The sequence below is a fragment of the Sarcophilus harrisii genome, chromosome 1, assembly GCF_902635505.1.
Source record: "Sarcophilus harrisii chromosome 1, mSarHar1.11, whole genome shotgun sequence".
In the NCBI taxonomy this organism is placed as follows: domain Eukaryota; kingdom Metazoa; phylum Chordata; class Mammalia; order Dasyuromorphia; family Dasyuridae; genus Sarcophilus; species Sarcophilus harrisii.
Window position 1 is genome coordinate 360,508,838 of NC_045426.1, and position 27,907 is coordinate 360,536,744.

Below are 27,907 nucleotides of genomic sequence, written 5' to 3' on the forward strand. Positions count from 1 at the left end.
ATGCCGAGCGGCAGCTCCGCGGCCCTGGCCCTGGCGGCGGCCCCGGCCCCCCTGCCGCAGCCTCAGCCGCCGCCCCCGCCTCCCCCCCCGCCGCTACCGCCGCCGCCCCCCGGAGGTCCGGAGCCCGAGCGGGACGGGCTCCTGCTGCGGGAGCGCCTGGCCGCGCTAGGCCTCGACGACCCTCGCCAGGCGGACACCACCGACCCGTCGCTCCGGGCCGCGGTGGCGGCGGCTCAAGCTCAGGCCCGGAGGATGGTGGGGCTGTCCCCGGAGGAGCGGGCTCACCCCGGCCGGCCCGGGGCCCCGGAGACGGCGGAGCTGGAGCTGGAGCTAGAGGAGGAGGAGGAAGCAGAGGTGGACGGGGACCTGCTGGAGGAGGAGGAGCTGGAAGAGGAGGACGAGGAGGAGGAGGACCAGGACCGGCCGCCGCTGCTGCTGCTTTCGCCGCCCGCCGCCGCCGCCTCCCAAAGCCATCCAATTTCGGGCGGGTCCCTGGGCTCGGTGCTGCTCCCTGCCCCAGGCTTCGACGCTCGGGAGGCGGCGGCGGCGGCGGCGGCGGCCGGGGTGCTGTACGGAGGGGACGATCCCCAAGGCATGATGGCGGCGATGCTGTCCCACGCCTACGGCCCCGGCGGCTGCGGGGGGGCGGCGGCCGCAGCGGCGGCAGCGGCCGCGCTGAACGGGGAGCAGGCGGCTCTCCTCCGGAGAAAGAGCGTCAACACCACTGAGTGCGTCCCGGTGCCCAGCTCCGAGCACGTCGCCGAGATCGTCGGTCGCCAGGGTGAGTAGCGGCCGGGCCACCGGGGCGGGGTGGGGACAAAGGAGCGGGGAGCCGGGCGGGCGTGGCGAAGAGGAGGAGAAACGCTCGGGGGCCTCCCCCCTCCGAGATCCGCCGGCTCCCCCCAGAGCTTTCGGGGACGGGGAGGGTGCTCAGGTCGGGGCGCTCCGGGCTAAGATGCTCGCCTGGCCGGGGGTTTGGAGAGGAGGGGGACTTTGGGTTTAGAATGCAGATACCCCTTTTATGTTGCTTCTGCTAAAAGATATTCAACTCCCCCCCCCCCCCCCCCCCTTCCGGGAAAGCGGGATGAGTTACAACTTTGCATGTCCGTGATCGGAGGTGGTAAAAGGCCGGTTAGGTGGGAAGTGGACGCGCGGATTCGGGGAAGAGTCCGACGTGCAGATGACTGAGGTTTCCCTGAACTTCCTCGTGAAAGACCGAGCTTCACTTTTTCAGTGTTCTTTACGTAGTCTCTGCTGGCTGGGGCTTGAAAAAGCAGACGGTACGGAACGAGTTAACTTTGAGATGAAGGCAATGTTGGTGGGATACATTTTTCCCTTTTCTTCTGAAACTTGCTATTTGAGGAATTACCTCTTCCCAGATGATCTGTACAGGATACTTAAGTATGTTTCCAAAGTGCTTCGTGCAGATACACAATATCTTGGTTTGTTGTTTGTTTTTTTTGAGAACACGATTAAATATGCCTATAATGGCAACTGTAACAGATGCACTCCAGTTAACAAGAGGTTCATAAATGTGTGTATTTAAACAGAATTCTGTAAATTCTCCTTTTGCCTTCACCTCAGTACTTCACACAAACTCCTCCCACATTGTTCAAACAAAGAACCTATGTCTCACATTCCAGGAGTAGATTTGTGAAGGTAGAGGGAATGTAAGGCCTTGTGCACTTCAAAATTATGCATCTTTTTGGCAAAGAGCAGATGCTATTTGTGTAGCCTGTATGAACTGAAGAAATAGAAGTTATCCAGAGGCGCCTATCAGAGTTGGCTACATTTTTAACTAGGTGGATCTTTCGCCTTACCCACTTTTCTTGCTCTGCCTGGCTGACAGCATTGTTGGGGTCAAATGAAAAGAGATGGTGGCGCTGCAGCCCAAATGAGCTCATCTTTCCCAAGTGGTCTAAAGTACACATAAATAAGAGGTCTATTAAAATGGTGGCTTCAGATGTCAGGATTTTCTCACTTCATTCCTTTAGGATTTTAAAAGGAAAAATCATGAAATTTATAGCGATTAGGTGGGTCATTGCAAGCTTCCCTGTGATGTGGTACCATTTAGAGTTAAACTGAAAAGGAGTCCTACAGTTTTAGATTAACCAATGAGATTCTTTATTTGAAAATACTAGTCAATGATATTCCAACCCTTCTTTTTACAAAGGAGGAAACTTGAGATTTGAAGTGCCTTGTTTCTGTGTAAATTGGCAAAATCTAGATTTTTCAACCCAAAATTCACTACACTAAGGCTTTTTGTATGAAAAATTTAACATGAGGGATTGTGCTTTATTCTCAAGATTTCTGAGATGGGGGGGGAGGCTGAGAAGGAGGAAAGGAGGAACTGGGAACAATTTAGTTTCTATCCTCAGACCTTATAAAATCTATGTGAAAGAATCCATGTACTTAAATTACTACAATACAAAGCAGTATATCAGTATAAAATGGTTAGCCAGAATGGAATGAGATTTTTGAGGTAAGTTTTTAGTCAATTCACTATTGCTAAGGGTGGTGGTAGTCCCACTAGAATGTGACCTGAGTCTTAAAGGATGAGGAAAGATTTTTATATTTGGAGATAAGACAAAACAAAGATGTGAGCACATATGGCAAGAAGATGTGAAAGAATTGCAGGGTTTAATGAATATAGATATAGTTCACTTTAACTGTAAAGTAGTGCTCTTAAATCAGTTACTAATAGCTAAAGCTGGAGAAGAAGGGTAAATGCAACTGAATCATGCAACTGTCTAGATGAAGTGGGGACATTTATTATTATACAATTCCTATTAAGCAGTGGACTAAGTGCTATTTTTTCAGGATATTAGTTTGAAAGTTTTGAACAGCAGTACACTTTTTTTAAGTTTTAATAGTTGATCTCATTGACTTTCCCCTTTGTTTTAAAATATTATAAAGTTGACACTAATCAGGTTTTCATTCACAGTACTATCTAAAACCTATAAACCAAACAAACCGGAATCATTAAACCAGACTTCTCATGAGATTGAAGCTCTGTTTTGCCTCCTTTTGGGTGACAGGGTGAACAAAATTTCCAAATCAAAAGTACAGACTATAAAATTCATGGTTTGATAAAGGAATGAATACTACAATTTCAAAGTTATTGTTGAAAATTGGAGAGTGCTCCTTTCTTTAAATCTTTTTCTGGAGTATATAGTAATCAAAGCTATGGTGTTATTAACTAGGAAACAACATCATGTCTTCGGATGTAGATACAGTTTAAACTAAGTACTTGTAGTTTAATTATTTTTCCACTTAATATTGTCACACCTTTGGGGGAAATGGTAAATTTCATAGTATCAGATATCTCATTTTAGAGCAGAGATTCATTTCCCTTCTCATAGTTTATACCATTCCATTGGCATGGGCCTAATTTGGTGTTTTGTCAATGACAAGCTCCAGTAACAAAAGTATTTCTTACTAGAGGAGAAGATCTATAATGCTTTTCAAAAACATATTAACTTTGAACATTGTAGCAAACTATGGCTTTTAAGCCAGATCTGGCAAATCTGAGCTAAGGGTGGTTTTTACCTTTACCAACCACTGCCCTCTAGGGTTTATAACAATCACCTAATTTCATAAGATCATAGATTTAATCTAGATGGCATTGAGTCCAGCCAGCCTTCTCCTTTCACAAAAAGGCTGAAGTGGATTTCTTGCCTAAGGGATCATTAGCCCAGTGGAATTTGAACTCAAATCTTCCAGACTCTCAAATTCAAGGTTTTGTCTAATATCTCTCTATTTTTAAGTGACTAGAGCTAGCTTATTTGTTCTATTCTTGGAGATTGTTTTAATAGAAAAGAAATTTTGTCCTAAAGAGTATATATTCCTGCCATTTATTAATTACCAGAAGTCACCATGCTATTTGACATTGCTTAATTGCTTCTGCAAATTATGTCACAAATCGAGACATTTATGACTTCAATTAAGAAAGAGGTAGTAGAATGAAATGATAAAGAGACTTTCCATGTCTATTAGTGTCTTTGAAAAATTTAAAAAGAAAAACAAAACTTACCTCAACAGTATATGGGTGTTTGTAAATGTTTAATTGGTTTGGGAGCATTTGGGTTTTTTTCTCTCATTTTGAAATGAAAAGTAATATGGACTGTAATTAAAAGAGAGGGTAGGACTCTTATTAAATGTATAAAGGCTCTGAAATTGATTTATGAAAAAAATGTCATGGTACTTTAGTAAACTGCCCCTCTAAAATTAGTAAAATTTGTAGGCTCTTGTTAAGTATTAGTTAAACTTAAGAGTTAGTTTGACTTAAAGAGATTGTCCCTTATGCCAGTGTTCCCTTTCTTTCCTCAAATTAGGCTGATTACTTACACTACCATCCCTTATGCTTGCAGAGGGAGTTGCTGGTTTTGTTTTTGCATCCTGAATCCCTAACACTTAATCCTGTTTGTTGGATTTTGGACTATCATGAACAAGCATTTATTAAACTCCTAATTATGTATCAGATACTGTAATTTTTAAGAGAAGACCCTAGCAGCTGGAGAAAGTGGAAAAACTATGGGTGTTGAGTGAAGCCAGGGAAACTGAGGCAAGGGTTTTTTAAGCATGAGGAATAGCCATTACAAAATCATGGAAAAAAGGTAGAATAAAATGTTCTAGGAACAGCAAGTAGACCACTGTAGTTGGGTCATAATGTGTGGAGGGGGGTGTAAAGTGTTAAAAGAGAAAAGTAGCATGTTATGAATGGTAGGCAGGATTTTATGTTGGATCCAGTAGGATGCCATTGTAATTTTCTGGGTAGAGAGTAATATGGACAGTCAAATCTAATCATTTGATCAGGGAGATACAAAACTGACTGTAAGAGGACAAGTGGTAAAATTATCAACAGTAGATTTCAATTGTCAAGTAATGTTAAAATAATGGTGGTTGTTTTATCACTTAGTAAGTCAAGGTCTTGCTTAAGATACGATCAGTCATTAAACATTTTTAAGTGCCTACTTTGTGCCAGGCGCTGTGCTAATCTTGGGGTTGTGAGGGCAAAATACAGTCCCTTCCCTCAAGGAGCTCACAATCTAATGGTAGAGGCAATCGGCAAATAAATACGTACAAACAAGCTGTAAGCCGCAAGGAAAATAGGAAATAATTATCGGAGAGAAGGCATTAAAATTAAGAGGGGTAGATCAGTTTTTAGTTGGGGATTAAAAAGGAAGTCAGTAGGTGGAGATAAATAAGAAGTGCTTCCAGGCATGGGGGACAGCTAGAGAGAATGCCCAGTCTTGTCTGAGAGCAGCCTGGAAGCTTTTAGTTAGGGCTAAGAAAAAGATTGGTAAGGAGGGGGGGAGAGAAAGAGGAACTTTGCCCAAAAGAGGATTTTGTATTATTTTTATTAATGAATATAAGATATTTGTAAAGCTTGTAGATGGAAGAGAGTTCTTTAAATTCTCTTCCAACATTATATTCTACAAATGGAACATTATTTGCCTGTTGACCCACTGGTATGGTATGTGTTTGTTGCTGCTGTAGGTCTAAATAATTGTTTCAAAGTAATTACTTCAACTTTCTTCCCAATTTCCTAGGGTAATTCTAGTTAGGACTCTCTTTGTGGATCACCTTTCAATTTTTAGCATAGCTAACCTGTAGTTAATTACTACACACTATTAATAATTATCTTAGTCCACAAGATTGTCAGGGTTTAGAATTGGGAGAAACTTTAAAGTTAATCTAGACTAATCCCCTCATTTTACAAATGAGACACTTGGAACTTCCAAGTCTTCCTCAAGGACACACTAGTAATAAATTATAAAATCTCAGATCCACTCCATAACTGAACAAAAATCTTGCTCTGCAGCAAGAGTGGAATGTCCAGCCCATGGGCTATGTAAGGCCCTTGAAATTAGTTTGCTAAAGCAACCACAAGTGATGATGTACTGGAAGCTAGGTACAGTAACCTCCCACTGCTGGAGTTGTATAAAACTTGATAATTTTGCACGCCTTGTGAATGATGTTATATATCCAAGTGGCCCTTAGTTAAAAAAAAGTTCCCCACTCCTTTTCCACAGCATACCTAACAAATAGTCCTAGTCTTTGCTTGAAGATTTCCTTCCATAAAAAAAGGAAACCATTACCTCTTGAGACATCTGTTATTGAATCAACTGCAATTCACAAAAAAAAAAAAAAGTTTTTTCCTCATTGCAAGCCTAAATTTTCCTGTTTAAAATTTCTGCCTATTTGTAGATGGTCTTTCTGGGACCAAGCTATACTCTCACCAGAAGGGCCTTCACATATTTGGAAGACAGCAATCATGTTCTACTCTGCCTCTCTTCTCCAATTAACTGTAATCTTATCTTCTCCAGTTTAAATGTTCCCATTTCCTTCAACTGATCTTTGATTTGCTCTCAGGGCTCTTTGTGATCTTAGTTGTCCTCCCTTTGGCCACTGTTCCATTTGCTTTTGTGGCCTTTTCAATGGTAGTACTATAGATAGAGCTCTGGGCTTCTGGGCTGGAGTTAAAAAGATGAGTTCAAATGTGGCCTCAGACACTCAACTCTAGGTGTGTGACTCGGGGGGAAGGAGGGGAGGGCGGGGAAAATCACTGTTTGCCTCAGTTTCCTAAATTGTAAACTGGAGAATAAGCACTTAGCTCACAGGATTATGAGGATCAAATAAGGTAGTATTTATAAAAGGCTTAGTTACAGGGCCTGATGCATAGTTGATGTTTAATAAATGCTTATAGTATATTATTATTATTAATAAACTCTCCAAACTTTCCCTAGCTTGTGCATGTAAACTTACTTTAATTATTCATAGACCCCAAATTTGTGATGTATTTGAGTATTTCCTCCATTTATGCAGCCCAAACATTCGGTTTTTATCTTCATTCCTATTATCTTTTGTTTTCTTATCTTTTAAGATATTTTTGGAATTTGACTCTTGCCATCCATTGTTAACTATTTCTCCTGTATTTGTCATCTTAAAATTCCTTTTAAGTGCCCTATCATAGATGAAGATTTGAAATTTAGCACAAATTCCTGGATTAGAGTTTAAATTTCTATACCCTGTTGACCATTTTATGTGATTGGCTGAAACAATAGTTGCAGTTTTAACTCGTGTGTGTGTGTGTGTGTGTGTGTGTGTGTGTGTGTGTGTGTGTGTGTGTTTTGTGCATTTTTCACATTACTTTAAAATTTTGAAGTTTGACAAGAAAATGTGAATAGGGCTAACTTGATGGCTTGAATTACATTATCAGAAATAATCTCTGGGGAAAATGTTCTTTTAAAAACTATATCATAGTTTTTATATAACTCATTCTTAATTTAAGAGGAAGAGAAAAGAATTAAGAAGAAAGGATGACCTAATGGATAAGGACTGAAAGCAGGGAAAAGACCTGAGTTCAAGTCTAATTTTTTAGTGAATGTTGATTGATTGATTAGCCCATGCTAAGTCTTATAATTCTGTGCTAGGCCCAGCTCATTGATCTCTAGGCATATCTGAGATTTTATTTTATTTTATTTAAAGGGAATTTCCTTGAAGTTCCTTAAACACTATAAAATCATAGATTCAGTTTCTATTTCAATTTATTCACTATTGATAAAGAGTTTGTATTGTTAGTAGAAAAGATAACACTGTACTAGGTTAATTATTGATTTAAGATATTTTAGTAAGGCTTGTAGAAATCAGCTTTAAGAAATATACCTCTGGAATATATAAATTTTATCTTAATAGATCACTAGCAAACTATTGGGAAAGACCTAGTGCGAATAATTGTTTTGCAAGTGGGTGGAGATTCTATTGCCATTTCTTCCTGTCTTGTTCAGCTAATGAACAATATTATTCACAGGAGAGGAAGTGGAAAATAAAAACAATTGCATTTGAAGAGTGTTTTCTCTACCCCCTAGTTACCAGCCATCTGGAAAATTATTCAAGAAGTTCAAATGTCTGAGAATTCTTCTGTATGAGATTGGCACCTATTTGTCTACCCCCTGACCTTTCTAAGGGATATACTTCTTGGTTTGCTCTATTTAATATTAATAAAACTGTAAATCAGTAATAATTTGGGTCCACTATTATATGTATATTTTGTATATTTTTACAATTTATCACAGTGATACTGTGAACTTGAAGGAAGAACTTTGCCACAAGAAAATGCTTCCTGCGGTTTTGGAAAGTAGTGTTTGAATATGAAATATTTTGTTCTTTAAGCAAATTGAATGTTTTCTAAAAATTAATCTAATTCATTTAGTAGTTTCTGGAATGTGATTATTTTAATTTCACCAAAATATAAATCATGAACATCAAATTCCCTTCCTCTTTCTATTCTTTCATATACAATATTAGTATAGTGTAATTTACATTTAACTCCATATTCTATTAAGTTTTGCCAAATTCTCTGATGTGTTTAGCAAGTCTCCATAACTTCTCTGAGCTTCATATGGAAAGGAGAAAGTGTCTACCCCATCGATTTCAAAAGGAAGTTCTAGGGATCAGTAGAAGTGTGAAAGCACTTTTTTGCTATACAGTTGTGAGGTTGCAGCTTCTAAATTACTTAGAAGAATAAATCTGATTTTAATCACTATCCTTAATTTTTTCATCACTAAGCTGCTTGCTGCTTCATCTTTTTTCCCCTTTCCAAAATTCTGTATCATTTTCCCCCAAGCACACTTATTATCATAATTCTAGCAATTTGTCCAGCTTAATATTTGAGTAACTACTAGATATCTATCACTTTTCCTTCTGCTGTTGCCTTAGTACAGAGGGGGAAAAAATGCCCATTGTCCGGGATCTTGTAGTTTACAAGAAAACAAGAAAATGGATTGAAAGTTGATGTTCATTAAAAGAGAGGAGTCAAAACGTGGCCACCTGCAACTTCCCAAGTGTTAGCAGAACCAGATTACAAGTAATTGGAAAATCTTTTTTTTAATAAATAAGAAATGCAATAAAACATAAGAAATGTTATATTTTAAAACTATCAATATGCAATCTGCACTACAATGTAGTACTATATATAAATTTACAAAGGTACTAATCAAGAAAATTTGAACTTTTGGAAAATTTGGCTCTATGAATTCTTGAATCATCTCTTCTTCGGAATTTTAAGGAGTAGTACAGAACAATTTTCATGGCTTTTGTTTAAAATAAACTTCATTCTTGTTTATTTTTAGTGGCCATTATGTTTTTTACTTGCCTCTAGTGCTATCAATGGTTAACATAGATATGTACAAAGATTAACTCTAGTGATTTTGTGTTTGAAAATAATTTTCTAATATTATTGCTGATAATCTTAAGCATAATGATGTGAATGAGTGTACAAATGAATGCAATATTGTTATACAGTAACTTTGGTACTCTGTTAATTTAGTAATTCCAATAGGAAGGCTTCTCTTAATAGAAACTCTTTACTGGTTATTCTATGTAAATATAATAGAACTTCTTTTTAATATTCTTTAATCATGTCTTTGTGCATATCTTCTTTCTCCTTCTCTCCCCAAATAGACTTTTAGCTCCTTGAGGTGTGTTGACTATTGTTTTTAGTTCTCCAGAGTGAATTGCACAGGTAGTAAGCATTTAAATGCTTGAATTGAATTTTGTTGAATGCTAACATTGGAGTGAGTATAGAGAGAATGTATTTCTGTATCTTCGAATTTGTGCTGTTATAAGAATAATAGGAAATAACTTGGATACATATACATATATGGCCATATATGGCATATGGTCTAATCTGAAGTAAAGCTGAAAACCAACCAATAAAGATAAAACTATATAGTGGACTTTTTTTTTTTATAATTGAATCTTATTGTAGTAAGAATTTGAGAAATATTAATTAATTGACATCTGAGAGTAGGGGGAAGATTTAAATAAGCCTACAAAAAAAGTTATCCATTTTTACAATTATTTTTCTCTTCCTTTAGCTCATTTTTCTAGTTGTTTGTTTTGCTTTTTAACCTGGTCAAGATATTTTTGGTATAATGGAAAAGACTAAAATGTCTTCTTACCTGCCCTTTTCTACCTAATCAAATGAGATCATATTGCAATGTAAATGCATTGCCTTAATGATGAAAATAAATGGTAAGAGATCATTTCTTTTTATATTGCTAGATTGTTTTTATGCTGTCTAAAGGAATAGGAATAGAGACTAATTTTGTTGACATAGGAAACTCCTTTTACCAATGTCAGTCTGTACCTTTTTCTGCATTTTATAATTTCAGAGAATTGACTGCCTATAGCATTGAGGTTAAGTGTCTTGTCTACAATTACAGCTAGTATGGGTCTAAGACTTAGGACAGATAATTGCTCATTAGAATTTCAAGTGTTACTTTCAGATAGTAATTTGATCCAACAAGTATTTTTTAAATGGCTGTTATGAAGCCAACATTGTGACAGACTGGGGATACAAAGACATAGTATAGTCCCTGTCCTTCAAGAAACCTGGTATGCATATATATGTGTGTAATAGAATAAACATTTTTTAAAAGTTTGGTATGTCAGATTTTGGGGGCTAAAAGAAACAACATGGTAATTTATATGCTTTTTTTTTTTTTAATTAATGTTTATTTGGAATCTTAAATTTCTAAGCAAGGGGATTGAAATGGTTTGAGATTATTGAGGTAAGTCAGATTGTCTACTGTTGAAAGTGATATTTCTGTAAAATTGCATTTTATATATATATAAACAAAAAGGCATAAAAATACATTTTTATCTACTGTGGTTAAGCATACATTTTATAGGTTAGAATAGTAAAACCACTGGCTACATCTCAGAAGTTAAACAAAGATCAGCATAAAATGTTTGCAAAATGAAATAGTACTTTTCCCTTAATTTTCATTTATTAATTTGAATAGTTAGTGCTCCATTCAACCTATTTATTAGATTCTTTGTACTTTCTACATAGATTGAAATTGATTTCAGATAAGATGGTAGCTAGGTCCCCCAACATTCTGGGCATTGAAGTAAAAACAAATAATATTTTGCCCTGATTCTCTCCTAGAAATAAACTTCCTTGCACCTTATTTGAAACTCTGGGATATCTTTTAATTGCCATCTTGATTCAAAACCGAAGGAATTTCATCCACTCCGGAAGAATATATCATTTCAGAGCCACAACTTTGTTATTTTCTTCTTTTAATGTATGTTTATACAGTATCTAATAAAACTGAGTCCAATTTATTTCCTCAGAAGATGTTGGCGGATTCCTTGTGTTTCTATGGTGTTTTTTCGAAACACAATTACACTTATTTTCACATTAGCCTCACAGTAAATTTATGACTTAGATAAGGCAAGTTGTTGGTTGTATCCCATGTTACAGATGAATTACCTAAACTTATTTGATAGGTGATTGGCAAAGACAAATCAAATTTGGTCTGTTGTTGCTAACCCTTTGTTCTTTGAACTAGACAGACAATACTGATAATCTCTAATGTGATAACTGAAAAATACTTAATTCTTAAAATTTTAATTTAAGAAAATTGTGTTTTTATATATTTTTTTAAAGCATGGTTTACTAAATTAGAAAACTATTCTAAATTGGGCTTACTCTTTTGGGATGACATAGGGTGAGAGATACTGAGTATCTCTCACTTAAACTTCCAATTAGGTCCCAACTATTCAGTGAGTTTTGTTTTGTATCATAAATTGTTTTGTGAGTTTTTATTTTTTCCCAAAAAGATTGGGGAAAGGGAATATAATGAGAAATTGTCTCAACTAATTCACATTTGTTAGATCACACAAACTTGCAAAAAAATTTTTGGTCTTTTTAATAAAAATTATGAGGGAATAAGTTCAGAAATTCTGCTAGTCTAAATTTCCACTCTTATACAATAGATACTATGTATGAGTTGAAGAGCCAGGAATAAGAGTGGTGGGCCTGAAATCAAGAAGACTCATTCTTCCTGAGTTTAGATTTCATATACTTACTGTGTTATGCTGGACCAAGTTGCTTAACCTCAGTTCCCTCATCTATAAAATGATCTGGAGAAGGAAATGGCAAATTATTTCACTATCATTGCCATGAAATTTCCAAATGGGTTTACAAAGAGGACATAACTGAAAACCAGCTAAACAAAATGAGAAGATGAAGACCTGTTCTTTTTTTAACAAGGGAAAACAGTTTGCCTGGACAACCTAATTCATTGTTGGTAATGCTTAAAGCAAGTGCTAAAGGTATTATCTATGTGTAGATGAAAAGAGGTGAATTACTGACAGTATAGAGGGAATAAAGTTCATAGCCTCTTAGAACATCGGTTAGCAAATTCATGAATCGGCCTCTTTTTTACAATTTTATGTTGTCAAATATTTAATTTCTTTTGTGCTACTTCTATTAACTAAATTAAAATATTTGTAAAGAAAACTTTGTTAGCTTTTTGGTTATTGTCAGTTTTTCAGATTCATATCGTTTATCATATAGGATATTCTAATTTTAAACGCAGATTCGCTATCAAAGATCAATTTGCTAGCGTTTACTAAGCAGCTATCACTGTGGGTGATGAATTTGTGATGAATTTTATGGATAGAAAAAAAAGAACAAAAAATTGTAGAGGAGAGACATCATGCAAAAAATGAATATACAACTAGATATATAAAAAATAAGTTGAAGGTAATCATTTAAAAGGATAGGGGGATTCTGAAAAGCCTTCTTGCTGAATGTGAGATTTTGGGCAGAACCTAAAAGAAAGCCAGAAAAGCCAAGAGGTGGCAATGCTGTCAGAAAATTCCAGGTTTGTGGGATTGGATAATCAAAAAGTCCAGAGTCAGGAATTTGTCTTGTGATAGGAATATTAGTAATTATGGTGGGGAGACGAGGATCTATAGGAGTTAATAAACATTAAGTGCCTACTCTGTTCCAAGCCTGGAGCTTTGGGATCTAAAGAAAGGTATTTAGACCTTGCCCTCAAGGTGTTTACTATTTTTTGGGAGAGAAGAAGAGGGGAAAAGTAGGAAGGTGAAAGGTTACTTGAAGATGGGGTTGGGAGACTTTATGGTCCTGATGTGGGAAATGATCTGAGAAAGTGATAGTTTTCCAGAATTTTTTTCATATTGCAAAAAGAGTTTCTGGAAATGATGAAGTCCATCACTCCTACATCCCACAAAAGAGGGGCTTACAACCCTTTGGGAGCCATAAATTTGGGAAACAATCCTCTAGCACTATATGCTAATAATAGGTTAACTTGCTTATAGCTATACCCAGAAGTTCAAATAGTGATTGTGTTTGCTTCCATTTGTGAATTTTGGGGGCAGGGGGTGGATTTTGTTCTTAAGTATTGTAAAAGGTGGCACTGAAGACTTAGAAGTAAACATAGTATTTCCACTACATTTGTGAAGTAGCATTTTAATGATAAATCACTTACTCTCTGCCTTTCCACTTTGTAAGTGGGAAAACAGTTAACCTATGATAAACTGTTCAAAGTAGCTAGTTTGTTAGGAAGTGCCATTTTAGTATGTAATAGCACATAGTATTGAAAGCAATTGTACAATTATTTTCTAGTTTTTCCCCCAACTTTTCTATTGTATTAGTTGAATTTAAGATTTTCAGAGAATAATCCTTATATAAACATACTTATTCACTAAGGCATTAGTCAAATTTTGAGGCATTTTGACATTCTGTGCTAAATACACATTTGACTTTAAAATTCTGTTTGTTTTTTTAACTCCTTTATATTGTAAGATGTCGGTGGATTTGTCAGTTGCCAGTTTTACAATTTGGAGGCAGCTGGTAGTACCGTGATAGAGAACTAAAGAGTCAAGGAGATGGGAGTTCAAATTTGGCCATAAACATTTATTAGCTATGTAAAGCTGGAAAATCATTTTATCTCTTTTACCTTAGTTTCCTTAGCTATAAAATGGGAATAATAATAAATAGAAACTATTTTTTGAGGTTATTGTAAGACTAAATGAGTGGGTTGTGTTTTGTGGTTCCTTGTTTGTATGTTTGTTTTTGCTTGAGAGCAGGAACTGCCTTTCTTTTTATCCCTAGGGTTTAAGCACATTGTGCCTGGCACATCAGCTGGTCCTTATTGACTTGATAACTCTCCTAAGAATCCCTATCACTTGTGTTGTTCTTTAGAAACTTTAGTGATTTTCCCCCCATTATCTTTAGAATTGTTTTTCTTAGTCTGATTTCCATCCTATCTTTTCAAGTCAATTATGAAAGTACACTTTGTCTCACACTGTGCTGTTGAAAAATGACTACTTACTGTGCTCCTGAACACCATTTCCATTTTCTACCTCTGTAGTTTCAGTGGCTATCCACTGAAATCACTTAGCAAAAGTTTCTACTTGGTGCCAGACATTGTGTTGACTGACACAACGGTGTCATACAGTGGTGGGTACAAAGAAAGTCCCACCTCCGCCCAAAAAAATCTAATCCTGCTTTTTAAGGAGCTTACAATGTAGGGTAGGCACATGCAAACAGCTATGAACAAACATGATATATGCAGGATAAATTAGAGATAATAGGAGAGAGCAGGATAAATTAAAGACAGTGGAAGACTGGAAAAGTAGGAAAGGATCTGTCTTATTTTTCTGAGTCTATAGAAGATAAGATACTTTTTGCTACTGTTTCTCCACAGAAGCTGTTTCCCAGCATGATAAATGCAGGGAGTAGTCTGAAAGCATTGCTATTCCAAAAGTTTTTAGGGTCAGGCTCCTGAGTTGTCTACTTGGTCGGGGGGAGGAGGGGGAGGCAGTATTAGATGCATTGGTACTATGACTTGCCTGGCACATTCTGTCTCTTCCTGAGGGTGTTTAAATATAGAGCAGCAGCCCTGCAGTCATGAGGACCCGAGTTCAAATTTGGGCTCAGATACTTAACACTTCCTAGCTGTGTGACTCTGGGCAAGTCACTTAACCCTAATTGCCTTAGGAAAAAGAAAATCCTTTCCCTAGAATCAAGATTTATACAGCCTTTACAGTAGTAAAGTATTAAAAAAAAGTATTAAAGTAGTAAAAGTATTCCTGGTTTTGTTGCTGTGTCATCTTTTGGGCTAACTAACACCCAGAAATAAGAAAAGTCAAGTCTAAAGCTCAGCAAGTACCCAGAGTATTCCAAAAGAAGTTAAAAGACAAGGCTGAGACTTAGATCTTACTTGATCTAGTGCTATCTCAACTTCCATATACTTCACTCAATATAAAAGCTATAAATCAAGCTCCCTTGATGTTTTTACTCTGTTTTCTTGTCTGCTTTTCCTTGATTGATAACCTTATCCAGTTAACCTAATTGTCACACACACACACACGCGCGCACACACACACACACACACACACACAACATTCCTACAAACTATCTACCTTTATTACTTTCTAAGCTTTACAAAAAACTTAGAGATTTACTAGGCACAAGATCACCAGTTACTTTTTTCCCTTAATCTTTTTGCTATTTTATTGCTCCTGTACACAAGAAATTTTTATCTTATATAAGACAGAATTCAGTAACTCCCCCGGTAATATAAAAATTGGTTTTCTATATATCAAATGTGGTAAACATTTTTTTTAATCATCAAAAGTGTTGACCTTGAAAAAAGGTGAGATGGAGCAAGGAAAGGAAATTAAACATTAGACGTTCCATGAAGCAAAAAAAAAAAAGGAAAAAATAATAACCAAAATTTTTTTTCTAGAAATGAATTTAATCACTTAAAATTGTGTTGAATTAGTATAAGTATTAAAAGTGCCATTCCTTTTATGCTGACATTGTGTAAGATTCTGTTATGAAATTTTGAATGATCTGCTTCTCTGAATCTGTTATGTTATTATGGCCTGAATGAATCAGTCTGTGTGCTTTTCATGATCCAGCTTTCTGACCTTGGAATTCAGTGAGTATTATCATAAAGTCCTTATTAAAGATATACAGAAGGCTGTTTAATATTGATTACAGATTCTCTCTTCTTTACCCCTAGTTTGAGCTGGATGCAGAATAAAAAGTAAAACACTATGCCTTTCAGATCTGATGGTGGTATAATAGAAATTTGATAAAATATTTGCTATGCACTTCTTTAGTCTTTGTTTTCACTTTGGGGGGGAGAGGGCACTGCAGTTTTGGTATATAAGAATTGGGATAGAACACATAACTAAAATAATTCACTCCTTTCCTCAATCTATCTTCCACATATATATCTGAAAATCTCAACCCCTTGCTTATAAAAAGTAGAGTGGCTCCTTATTGCCTTTCAGATAAGGAACAAACTTCTGTTTTTGGTTAAAGTCCTTCATACTTTGGCTCCAACCTCTTTCCAGACTTTTCTCATATCCCACTCTCCCTTCACACCCACTTTGTGCTCCAACCAAATAACCCTACTGACCACTCACCAAATAACATGATATTCACATGTTATCTTTTTTTTGCACAGATCCCAACTCCCCAAAATGTTCTCTTTCTTTGCCTTTTCTTACCAGAATCTCTCACTTTAAAGCTAAACTCAGACCTTGATCTTTTTAGTTCTATGTGTTCTTTGGCTTTCTGCCTACAAAACTACTTTGTATTTATTTTATGTATTTGTAGCTAGTACTTACATGCACATTTTCTACTAGGAAAATTTGTAAGATCCTTGAATGGTGTTAGGGAACTACAGAAAAGGTTGTGGGTTTTTTGTTTTGTTTCTGTTTTGTCTTTGTATTCTCCATGTGCTAGACACAGAATCAAATAAATTCTTATTGAATTGAAAGAAACATATTGTAATTATAAGTTGTTAACTTAGTTTTCCTATCTGTAACAGTGTTTGTCGTGTCTTGTTATTGACATTGTATTCATAAAACAAAATGAATTTTTTAAAGAGCAAGACCTAGGAAAATCTTTCACAAATTATTGACCTTGAATTAATTAGCATCTCTACTTTAAAATCTATAGTGTATGAGTATTTCAAAGAACCATGTACTCAAGCCACTTAGGCTATGTCTTCTTTATAACATTTACAGTTTTCAAGTAGTTTTTGGATCAACATTCTATAAATTACTGTATTAGAGATATTACTAGAATTGTAGAGTTTTTAGCCAACATAAACTGTAACAGGATAAACTCTTGGGTGATCCAGATTGTCAGTTTGGACCGGGGGGGGTGGGGGGGGGGTGGTGGAAGCCACTCATGTTCTCTCTTATATCAATGATTGTTATTATAATTCTAACTGCTGAGTCCAAGAATGTTATGTTCATAATGGTTACACATACCTTATTATTTAATTATGGGTATTTTCCTAAAAGTTGACCCTCTCCTAGCACCCTTAGTTTTGAAGTGCTATTCATCATTCTCACAAGAATCTATTTCTGCTTGGACAAGGTCTCTAATAGTCAGTCATCTATTCCTGAACATGAGAGCCATTCTCCAATCCTGTTTCTCTAATTTCTTATCTATATTTCTAGAATAGTTGATAGAAAAAGGCATTTTGTTTTTTATTTCTGCTATTTAGTTAAAATAGGTATTAGTTACTAAATGATTCCTTGATTTCTGGTAATTTTCTAGTATTCAAAATAGGAAAATATTAACAGTTTTCATTCCCATACAAGTCATTTATCATTACAAAACATTGAAAAAAGTGTTAAATCTTGGATACCCTCCCCCTTCCACTAAAGGCTCTTCTTTTCTTCTTTCTCTAACAGGTTGTAAAATTAAAGCACTAAGGGCCAAGACAAATACATATATCAAAACACCTGTTCGTGGTGAAGAACCTATTTTTGTTGTCACTGGACGGAAAGAAGATGTAGCCATGGCTAAAAGGGAAATTCTCTCAGCTGCTGAGCACTTCTCCATGATTCGAGCATCTCGTAACAAAAATGGTCCTGCACTGGGGGGGTTGCCATGCACACCCAACTTGCCAGGTCAGACCACAGTCCAAGTCAGGGTACCTTACCGTGTTGTAGGACTGGTGGTTGGACCCAAAGGAGCAACAATTAAAAGGATTCAGCAGCAGACCCACACATATATAGTTACTCCAAGCAGAGATAAGGAGCCTGTCTTTGAGGTGACAGGTATGCCTGAAAATGTAGACCGAGCACGTGAAGAAATAGAAATGCATATTGCCATGCGTACTGGAAACTACATTGAGCTAAATGAAGAAAATGATTTCCATTACAATGGTACAGATGTGAGCTTTGAAGGGGGAACCCTTAGCTCAGCATGGCTTTCTTCCAATCCAGTTCCTCCTAGCCGCACCAGAATGATATCCAATTATCGAAATGATAGCTCCAGTTCTTTGGGAAGTGGTTCTACCGATTCTTACTTTGGAAGCAATAGGTTGGCTGACTTCAGTCCAACAAGCCCATTCAGCACAGGAAATTTTTGGTTTGGAGAAACACTACCATCTGTGGGCTCAGAAGATCTTGCAGTTGATTCTCCTGCCTTTGACTCTTTACCAACATCCTCCCAAACTATCTGGACTCCTTTTGAACCAGTTAACCCACTCTCTGGTTTTGGTGGTGACCCTTCTGGTAACATGAAGACTCAGCGTAGAGGAAGTCAGCCATCAACTCCTCGACTCTCTCCCACATTTCCTGAAGGCATAGAACATCCACTTGCTCGGAGGGTTAGGAGTGACCCACCTAGTACAGGCAACCATGTTGGCCTTCCAATATATATCCCTGCTTTTTCTAATGGTACCAACAGTTACTCCTCTTCCAATGGTGGTTCCACATCTAGTTCACCTCCAGAATCAAGACGAAAGCACGACTGTGTGATTTGCTTTGAGAATGAAGTTATTGCTGCCCTAGTTCCATGTGGCCACAACCTCTTCTGCATGGAATGTGCCAACAAGATCTGTGAAAAGAGAACGCCATCATGTCCAGTTTGCCAGACAGCTGTTACTCAGGCAATCCAAATTCACTCTTAAATATATATATATACATAATATTATATCTCTATATGGACTCTTAAAAGCATGGGTATAATGGTACCCCCAGTAAACTTCCTAATGAATTCTTATGACTGTTATCAGGCTTTATTGGGATTAGGCTAAAGTTGTTAGTAAACTTGTATTTTCTAAAAGGCTGCTATGGTAACACTAACTAGGTGGTCTCTGTCTACTAGTTTGGTTTTAATTACTGTTCTAATAAACAGAGACATAGCTCACATAAGATTGATTAAAAGTTGAGTTCAACTCAGCTTTCATAACATGGAGATGATAGGCTTTTATAGGCCTATGAGAGAAGTTGTGACTTCCAATATTTGAAGGCGATAAGTCCCGTAGCCTAACCATATTAAAAGTTTATGGAGGGTACTTGGCATTATTGATCTATCAGACACTTCCAGTGCTGCCTTCTTTACACTGCCAGTTTTGAAAAACAGGTTTTTTATTTTACAACAACTTATGCCTAATTCTGCAGGATTGCAAGTAACTTTTTAATGCATAGTTTTGACTTATTGGAATGGATAGGGCTGGTGGCAGTTGAATAGATCACTGTTAATAATTTGGGAAGAAAACTGCTACATCGACCTTCATCTCGCCCAGAGTTTTTGTGGATGGTGTGATCAGAGGATCAAGAATGGATTTGTCTCAATTGTGAATTCCTACCCATTGTTTCTCTTAATGTAATGGAAAAATCTATTTGGATTTTTCTCATTTCACTAAGAGCTTTGGGATGCACATATTTTGGCTAATAGTGAGGATGCTAACATTCCATTCATTAGTCCGATCAAGCTATTAATTACTTTTAGAGAGTATATAGATCTAAATGTGAAACATTTTTATGTTCAATCCATATTTGTCTTGCACATTATAAATATATTTTATTTTTAGTAATCAAAAGGGGAGGGGAGGGAATGGGAGGGATAACAATGCCCTAAGCATAATATACAAAAAGCAGCTGTGACAATAACCTGCAATCAGTTTACTTCATTTCAAAACTTATTTCCAATCATAAGGAAAGATTTATTTAAAATGAGCTTTTACATTTCAACCTGTGGATGTCTTTAACTTCATCATCCTCAGTACAACCCCAAATCTGTGTTGGCATCAAAAAGGACAAAACGGTATCCCAACGAATTTTTCTACTAATTATTTTTGAAGCATTATTTTCCCAAGACACAAAAGAGCTTTTTTTCTCAGTATAACAAAAAAAAAATTGAAATCCTATGTGTATTGAACTAGTAAATAAACAAATTTTATTTTTTATTTCCACTTGAAGAGTTACATTTCGTATAAAAGTTTACAAATAACGGTTTTTATTTTGATTTTTTTCAGTATAAAAGTTGCCTTGATGGCATATTATGATGTAATGCATACCTTTAATGCTAATTGCTTGTAGGATAGTTAAATGTCAGTATTGAAGCCTAATCTTTAGCTGCCGTCTTGTAGATATGAACGAATGTTCACCAAGCATGTATTTTGTATTTTATTGCATCGTACACTGCAACTAATAAGCCAAGGAATCGACATATATTAGGTGCGTGTACCATTTCTATAAACTACAAACTAAGAATGATAAAACTATCAATATAGTTTAGTATTTGCTAATTTTACTACACTTTTTTGTTATGTATATGTAGGGAAGTCATAGGGATTATAAATTCAATTTGAGTAAAGTTTAAAAACCATATATTTTATGATAAAGGGCCTTTAACTGAAGATGGCCAAAGCACTGATATTATATATTTGCTGTAAAGAGAATTATAAGAGTTTTATTTTTCTGATATTAAAAGTTACTTAATAAAGACTTGTTTCCATTAACTTGAATGTATCTCCTTGCTGTTTTCATCTTGTCATTGGCAATTTGAAGTAGCATGACACATTTCCAAATGTAAATTTTCTTTTATGGGTTTTTTTTTTTAATTTAAAAAAGATTTCAAGACATTTGTACCATAGCTGTTATTTTTAGTGTACAATAGTGGTGCTATACCTTTTCTTTACTGATAACAAAATTTGACTATTATTTTTATTGCCATTCTGGAGGAATTTTTAGTGTTAGGTGACCAATTTTTAAGACCATTTAATTACATTTTTGAATGATAGTTGTTTTTGCCCAGTTGTTGAGAAAGTTATCTATCCTTGTTTACACCTCTTTCAAGCTACTATTCAGTAAAATCCCCAAATTAAATAAAAACTACTTAATTTGCTTTGCACCCACAAGGGTTTTTGACTGAAAAGCACTCTTACAGTAAAAATGATCTGGTAATATTGAGAAGAATTGCTGCATTATTTTTAGAGGCAAAAGAAAAGGGGATTTCAAAACTTAAATATTCATTTTAGAAGAAACAACTTTGAATATGGAAATTGTTATCATTGTATAACTGCCATAAAGTTATTTTATAACAGAATTTGACAAATGCTCTTTAGTGTATGCTAGAATACAGAACATATATATATATATATATATATATATATACCTAGAATATGTGGATAGAGTAGACTAAAACCAGCCAGTGCTAGTTTTGCTATTTTAGAATTACTTGAGAGTCATAATATTTACATAATTTCCGGATGGTTTTCTAATATTTTCACACCAATTTAGATAGTGTATTTTTAAAGTCCTTTTTCATTTTATTAGCTTCTATTTGCTACATAGTCAATATTTCATTGTCTTTCTATGAACTTTAAATTTTTATTCTGGTACCTTTCATATTATAACTAGAAAATTTAGTAAGTCTGATCTTGCCTTTCATAGGGATAGGGAGCCATTTTGAGATTCTGTCAGGTACTATGCCTCATCCTTTCATAAGGTTGAGGATCCTAAACTACCACTTAAAGGTAATTAAATTAAATTAAATTAAAGGTAATTAGCAATGTAAGCAAAAGCTGACCAAACTTCAAAATACAGAGAACTTTGCTTCCCTTTCCACAATGCAGGAGGGATGGATGCCATTGTAATAAATATGATCTAGAAATTTTACTTTTGCCATCTAAAAAAAGGGTTGATTTTCCTAAAACTATAACAACTTGCTCTCATATAATGGCTTACTATTTTGCATTCATTTTTTTGTTACATTCTCACAGTCCTGTCAAGTGAGTAAGGCCACTTATTTCCATCCTACAATTGGGAAATTGGGGCTTATCATGTGGCTTATCCAAGGTCACACAGCTAAGTAAAGAGCTGGAATTTGAAACCACCTCTCTCCAGTATACTACACTTCAAAGATTAGAACCTATCAATAATGCAAGAAAGAATCCAAGTAAGACAGGTGATTATTAAAAGTAATAATTTTAAGTCCTTAAGGTTTGTGAATGTAGGTGAACCAAATTTTGATTATGATATTTGACTTAATGGTTTTGGTTTTTCCTTAAATGTATCTCACGAACTGGGAGGCTTTGTAACCTGATACCTAAAATAAGTAAAATAAAAAGCAACTTTTTTTTTTTTTTTTTTTTGCTCTTCGTTAACTCCAATCTTTAAAATTAAAATACTCCTAACTCTTAAAAGAGAGCATTTACTTTGTGACACACATTGTTCTGTAATAATATCTAAAAGTTTTTAACATTTTGGATATATTTAGTACATTAAGATTTTTTAAAAGTTTGCTCTTTACAATATTCTTGTGCAGTGGTGTAAATGTTTAGCTCCCAGGGAAGTTTAAGTTACTTGCTTGTGATCATACAGTTCATGTAGGAGCAAGCCAAAATTTGAACCTGACTACCAAGTCCAGGCCATTCCCATTGTACCACATTGCCCGTCAATTTGGAGCTGCATTAAAAATTTAATTCCAATCAAAAGTAAAATTATGAAGCAAATTAGTTGAGAAATAAACTTATTAAGAATGTAAAGATTAATAACAATGAGGATTGGGTTTATATCATCCCCCGACAAAGACTACACAGCTTGGCATGTTTGCATGAACTTTAAAGCCTATTAAATTTCGCAAAGGATGGGAAAATCTAATTACATCTCTCCTTACAATCTGCACATTCCACAGAAAAAACTTTTCCAGTTTGGAAGTGCACTCAAATCAGGGTTCTACTTTTGACTTTTTCTCCAAAAGGTAGGAAATACCAAGGCATTCAGTACAAAACTGGAATAGAGTAGGGGGTTTGAGTCACTCATGAATCATCTATGCTGAAGTGTGGAAACTAGAGTACTCTTCGAAAAACATGGGTTTTCTGTAGTTTCCAGAATGGGGCTAAGGAGGAAAGAATAGCTGATGAGCTTATCAAATGTTTTGCAAATACCAGGTGTAAATCACGTCTTTTAAAATAAGCTTTTAAAAAAATCCATTAAATGATCAAGATTTAATGCCTAAAATAAAACTTTTAACATTGCAATAAGGAATAAACACTGGGAACAAGTCGTAAAGCAAAATTTCCATATCAAGGAGTATTATGTATTGTTGGTAAGGACACACCTACCTTGAAGTAGAATAGTTAAAGAGTGCTTTGGCTTTTTATGCTAGGGTGGACAGGCTGGTAATACTATGCTTTGAAGCATTTGATATTCCTTTCTTTGACTATGGTGCATATGATCCTGGGTGGGGTGCTCCAGTAGTGGAGACACATAAGTAAACCAGTGATGTTAAGAATATTAAATTTTTCTTTGCTTAGGGATTGTGTGGAGAAAATATTATTGTATATACTGATGCCATGGATTATTTATGAACTGGAATAGTCCATAATTAACTGGTTTAATTTGTCCTAATGAGGTAGCTTCTGACATATTTCTTAAATTCAGATAGTATCAAAAAAAAATTTTGTCAAAAGGTTAGATGAAAGTTTTCCTGGGTTTGCTTCAAGGTATTATACAAGCTATGCTCTATAGGAGTTTTTATCTTCTGGATGCTGAAAGAAAATCCACCTTGGTATTTTAAAACCTGTTTTGTCTTCAAAATGATTGTCCGAGAAAGATATGGAAACTCAAGATAAACTCTTAACGTATGATCTTTAAGCACAAAGTTTCTCTCTCTCTGGGAAGTTGTTTTTTAAATGAATAAAATAATATTACTAATTACCCCCCCCAAAAAAAAAAATTTAGAGGTATACAAAACCCCCCTCCCTTACAGTTACCTGGGAAATGGTAAAGACTTGCTCTAGATCGTTATCAAGCACATGTCACAAGACTTAAAACTCAACTTGTCTTAGGGGAATGGCCAGCCCTCTAGTCATTTGATTTGCATCTCATGGATTTTTTAAAAATTTGAACTGCATTCCCAGGGCTAAATGAGAATTGATGTTATAGTAGCTTCTGTACATAGCATTTCATAGTTTCAAAAAAATGCTTTCTTCAGTTCTTTGAGGTATGAGTATTACCATTTTTAAAGTTGAAGAAACAAGTCTAAACTGTTCAGAACATTTTTGTCTTTGTATTCAGAGAACCTGACATATGTTAGATGTTTAATTCTTAAGTGATTCATAAGTTGTTTAGGGAAACAGCTAAGTGTTGACCCAGAATTTCAACTAAATTGTTGAGACTTAGAAGTCCAGTTATTTTTACAGAAGTATGCCTGATTTTTAAATATTCCAAAAGACTTTGCAAACTCCTTGAGATAGAGGTAACAGTGGTTTTTAATTTGAAGGCAGGGGAAGAGTTTAGGGTTGGGTTTTTTTTGTTTTGTTTTGTTTTGTTTTGTTTTTTGATCCTGTATCTTCTAGTACTTTGCATATGGTTGATAATTAACATTAGAAAAAACGTGGTTCAATTGATGCAAAAGGAAAATTTTTTTTTCATATTAACTTTCATATTAACATTATAAGACTAAAAAAAAGATGCATTATGTTAAATCAATTTAGCTTGATGTCCTACAAGTTATGCCTAAATTCTGCCTTTCTAGGAGTTAATAATGCTTTTTTTTTTATTAAGTTTAGACTTTCTTGGGTTTTCACAGCACTTTTGACTTTTTGTTTAAACAGCCTATGAATTGGGATCAGTTCAGGGAGGGAGGGACACAGTTTAGGTGGGTAACTTTTTTTTTTTTTTAAACTAATAATTTTCTGGTTTTTGGAGCCATTAATTTAGAGCTCAAAGGGACTTCTAAATCCAATGTCCCATTTACTACTTCTCCTTTTGTTAAGTGCTCTTTTAAAAAATAACCTTGGAAACAGGTTTCATTCCACATAATTGTTCCACCCTCTTAAGAGGATAGGTAGAGTGGAGAGAGATGTTCTATTGCCTCTTTTTTTTTTTTTTTTTAAAAGAGAGATTTTATTCTTAGGCAGAATTTAAAATGGAGAGGAAAGGTCTAAGAATCAACCTTAATGCACACTGCTGCCAATGCTATGCTAAAGTTTTCCATTTCACCAAACTACCTTAGGCATCTCATTTGTATAATTTTTTGTTTGTTTAAACATTTATGCTTTTTAATATCTTTTACACCACTAAGACTCTTCACATATTCCTCTCTCCCTCCATAAAGCCCTGTTACAACAAAAACAATCGTTTTCCCCATTTTTCTCTTAATCCTCGTTTATCTTAGGATCAGACAATAGTTTTATAACTATAGTTCAGCCATTCTCCCATTTAAGTATTCCTGTGTTTACAGGGTTTTTTGTTTTGTTTTGCTATTATAAAAAAATGCTGCTTTGACTTTTTGGAATATGTGAAATTGGAGTGTTTGTCATTTTACCTCCATTAGGTTAAATGTAGTCATGGGTCTATACACATATACATAAATTAGGAATTAGCAAATTTTCTTTTATTAGACCATATTACAATTATGTGCCTGATTTCCCATAGTCCCTTCAACATTGGCCTTTCTTTTTCTTTATCTTTTCCAGGTTATGAGATGAAATCGGAGTTTTAATTTTCCCAATTCTTTTACTATGAGTTTGATAGTTTGCATTTCTTTTAAAACTTAAATTTTTTTGGCCAATTATCCAATAAACAGTTCCTCTTAAGTGGAGGAAGATTCTATTTTACAAAATTACCCTTTACACTTAAATATTGAAATTAGCTGAATTTCTGTTTTACCCTCTAATTCAAGCAGACCTCTTAGGAAAATTTTGTTCAAAATGTTATGGCCCAGTGTCTTTATTTCCTTTTGATCATATATTAACAAGGAAAATTTCTTGGCAAATATTAATGGTAAGAGTAAAAGAGATGAGGTTGCAACACCAATCTCCTGATTCCATCTTGTAGTTCATGTTGTACATATGATACATTAGAGGTGGGGGTGTCTAGTGGAAAGAATAGTATATGCAGAGTTGGGAGAATTGTGAGTTTAAATTCCACCTCTAGCACTTGCTGTCTTTGTAAATAAATATGGTCAAATCTCAACCTCTCTGAGCTTCCATTTGTTCAATAAAATATGGGTTATAATAACTGTCGAACATAACACAGGGTTGAGGATCAAATGAGATAATGGTTGTAAGCTGTTTACTATACAAGTCAATGGCAGCTATTACACCACACTCCCTCCTTGAAAAGAGCCATTCTTTCTGTAGTGTATGTGGAAATGTTTAAATATACAGGAATTGAGTGCTTTCTTCCTTGGTTTTTTTCTGAGAAGGAATTGTTGGGAAAATTTGTCTAGGGACCTAAACCTCCATTTCCTTTCAGCGCTGAGATTGTGTAATCTTAGGGAAGGATTACAGTGTAAATTTTATAGTATTAGGTTCTATGTGTGTAGATCTAAGAGAGTGGGATTTGCTAAATTCAAGCCCCAGTATATGGTTATAAAAGATTTATTTTGATTACAAAAAAGCTCTTGTGCTATCTAATAAAATAAATGCTACCAAGCATATTTTGCTTTAATTTGGAGTGCCATTTAAGCAGTAAATCCTGCCTAAAAGAATTTATAATTTATAAATGATGATAATTCAGCCAGTAATTAATATATATATTTTATCCTCATAAAGAAATAATCAGGTCAGTTACTTGTCCTACACAGAAGAGTTTTGCCACATTTAAAATGGTTCCTTTTTTTTTTTTTTTTTTTTTATTACAAATGGACCTGATGATATGAAGTATCTTTAGTGTTTCAATTAGGTCCTCTAATGATTTTTCCATTAACTCTTTAACTCTTGTCAAGATATATAATCTCTCTGGGCCCTAATTTCTTGGTTGTGAGAAGATAGCCTAAATGATCATAGTAGTTTAAGCTAAAAGGAAACTTAGATAGTATGATGCTGTTTAAGAGTGCTAAATTTGAAGTCAGATCTAGGTTTGACCCACAAAAGTGTGTAAAATCTTTTACATTGAGGATTTCTTAGAGTCAAGATGGCAAAGCAGTAAATCACTATAACTCCCATAATCATCTCCAAATAACCACAAAAAAGCACCCTAAAACAAATTCTGGAAGAGCAGAACTAACAAAGACAGGCGAAAACAATCTTTTAGCCCAAGGAACTTGGAAGATTGGTAGGAAAGATCTATTTCATTTGGGTAAAAGAAGAATGCAGTTCAGGACAGGAAGCCAGCCAACAATCCCCACTTTAGCAAACCAGCAGTAGATAGTAGATCTTGAGCACTGGTGAAGTAGGCGAAAGCAACACCAATACTACTCACATGCTTCATCTTACATAGTCTGGGAAATCAGACTTGAACTCCAAGAATCTCTGCTTCACCATAGCCCTTAGCAAACAAACAGTCTCTCAGCAGCCAGACCACTTCATTCTGCAGTACAGCCCCAGGGAAATTCACAAATCTCCACTGCCTTCACACCAGGCACCAGCACTAGAACCCTGGCTCAGCATTAGATAAACTGCCAAAACCCTACAAACTCCAGCAGCACCAGCCACCACCCTTTCCCCATCTCCTTAGTGCAGCACCAGATATGAAGATCCCCCTTGGGCCTCAAAACATCAGTCAATCACTAGATGAACAGGGTCTGCAGCTCCTGGAACAAGAAGCCTGAGAATAGTGCTCCTTTTACTTTAAGAACAGAGCTCAAGTTTAAAAGAAAAAGTCCAAAAAAAAAAAAAAAAAAAGAGCAAAAAACAATGACAAAAGAATCTGATCATAGAAAGTTATAAGTGACAGAGAAAATAGTCTGAAACTTAGAAGAGATCAAAACAAAAAAAAAAGAAAAAAGTGACAGAGAAAATCGAGTCTGAAAGAAGAGATCAAAACACCAAAAAGAAAAAAAAAAAAGAAAAAGTAATTTCAG

At 35.6% G+C, this 27,907-nt stretch overlaps 1 protein-coding gene across 1 annotated transcript; it reads left to right on the plus strand.

Annotated features, from left to right (window-relative positions):
- Positions 1-27,907, plus strand: MEX3C (mex-3 RNA binding family member C). The gene is made up of 2 exons (XM_031945948.1): positions 1-781; positions 17,551-27,907. Exons 1-2 carry the CDS (start codon positions 1-3, stop codon positions 18,774-18,776), a joined length of 2,007 nt encoding a protein of 668 aa, XP_031801808.1. The 3' UTR covers positions 18,777-27,907.

What these genes read in the sequence shown, in the direction of transcription:
- MEX3C (XM_031945948.1), top strand. Translation starts at nt 1, where the DNA reads ATGCCGAGCGGCAGCTCCGCGGCCCTGGCCCTGGCGGCGGCCCCGGCC. An exon ending in CGAGATCGTCGGTCGCCAGG is followed by an intron (nt 782 to 17,550) that starts GTGAGTAGCGGC and finishes TTTCTCTAACAG; the next exon opens with GTTGTAAAATTAAAGCACTA.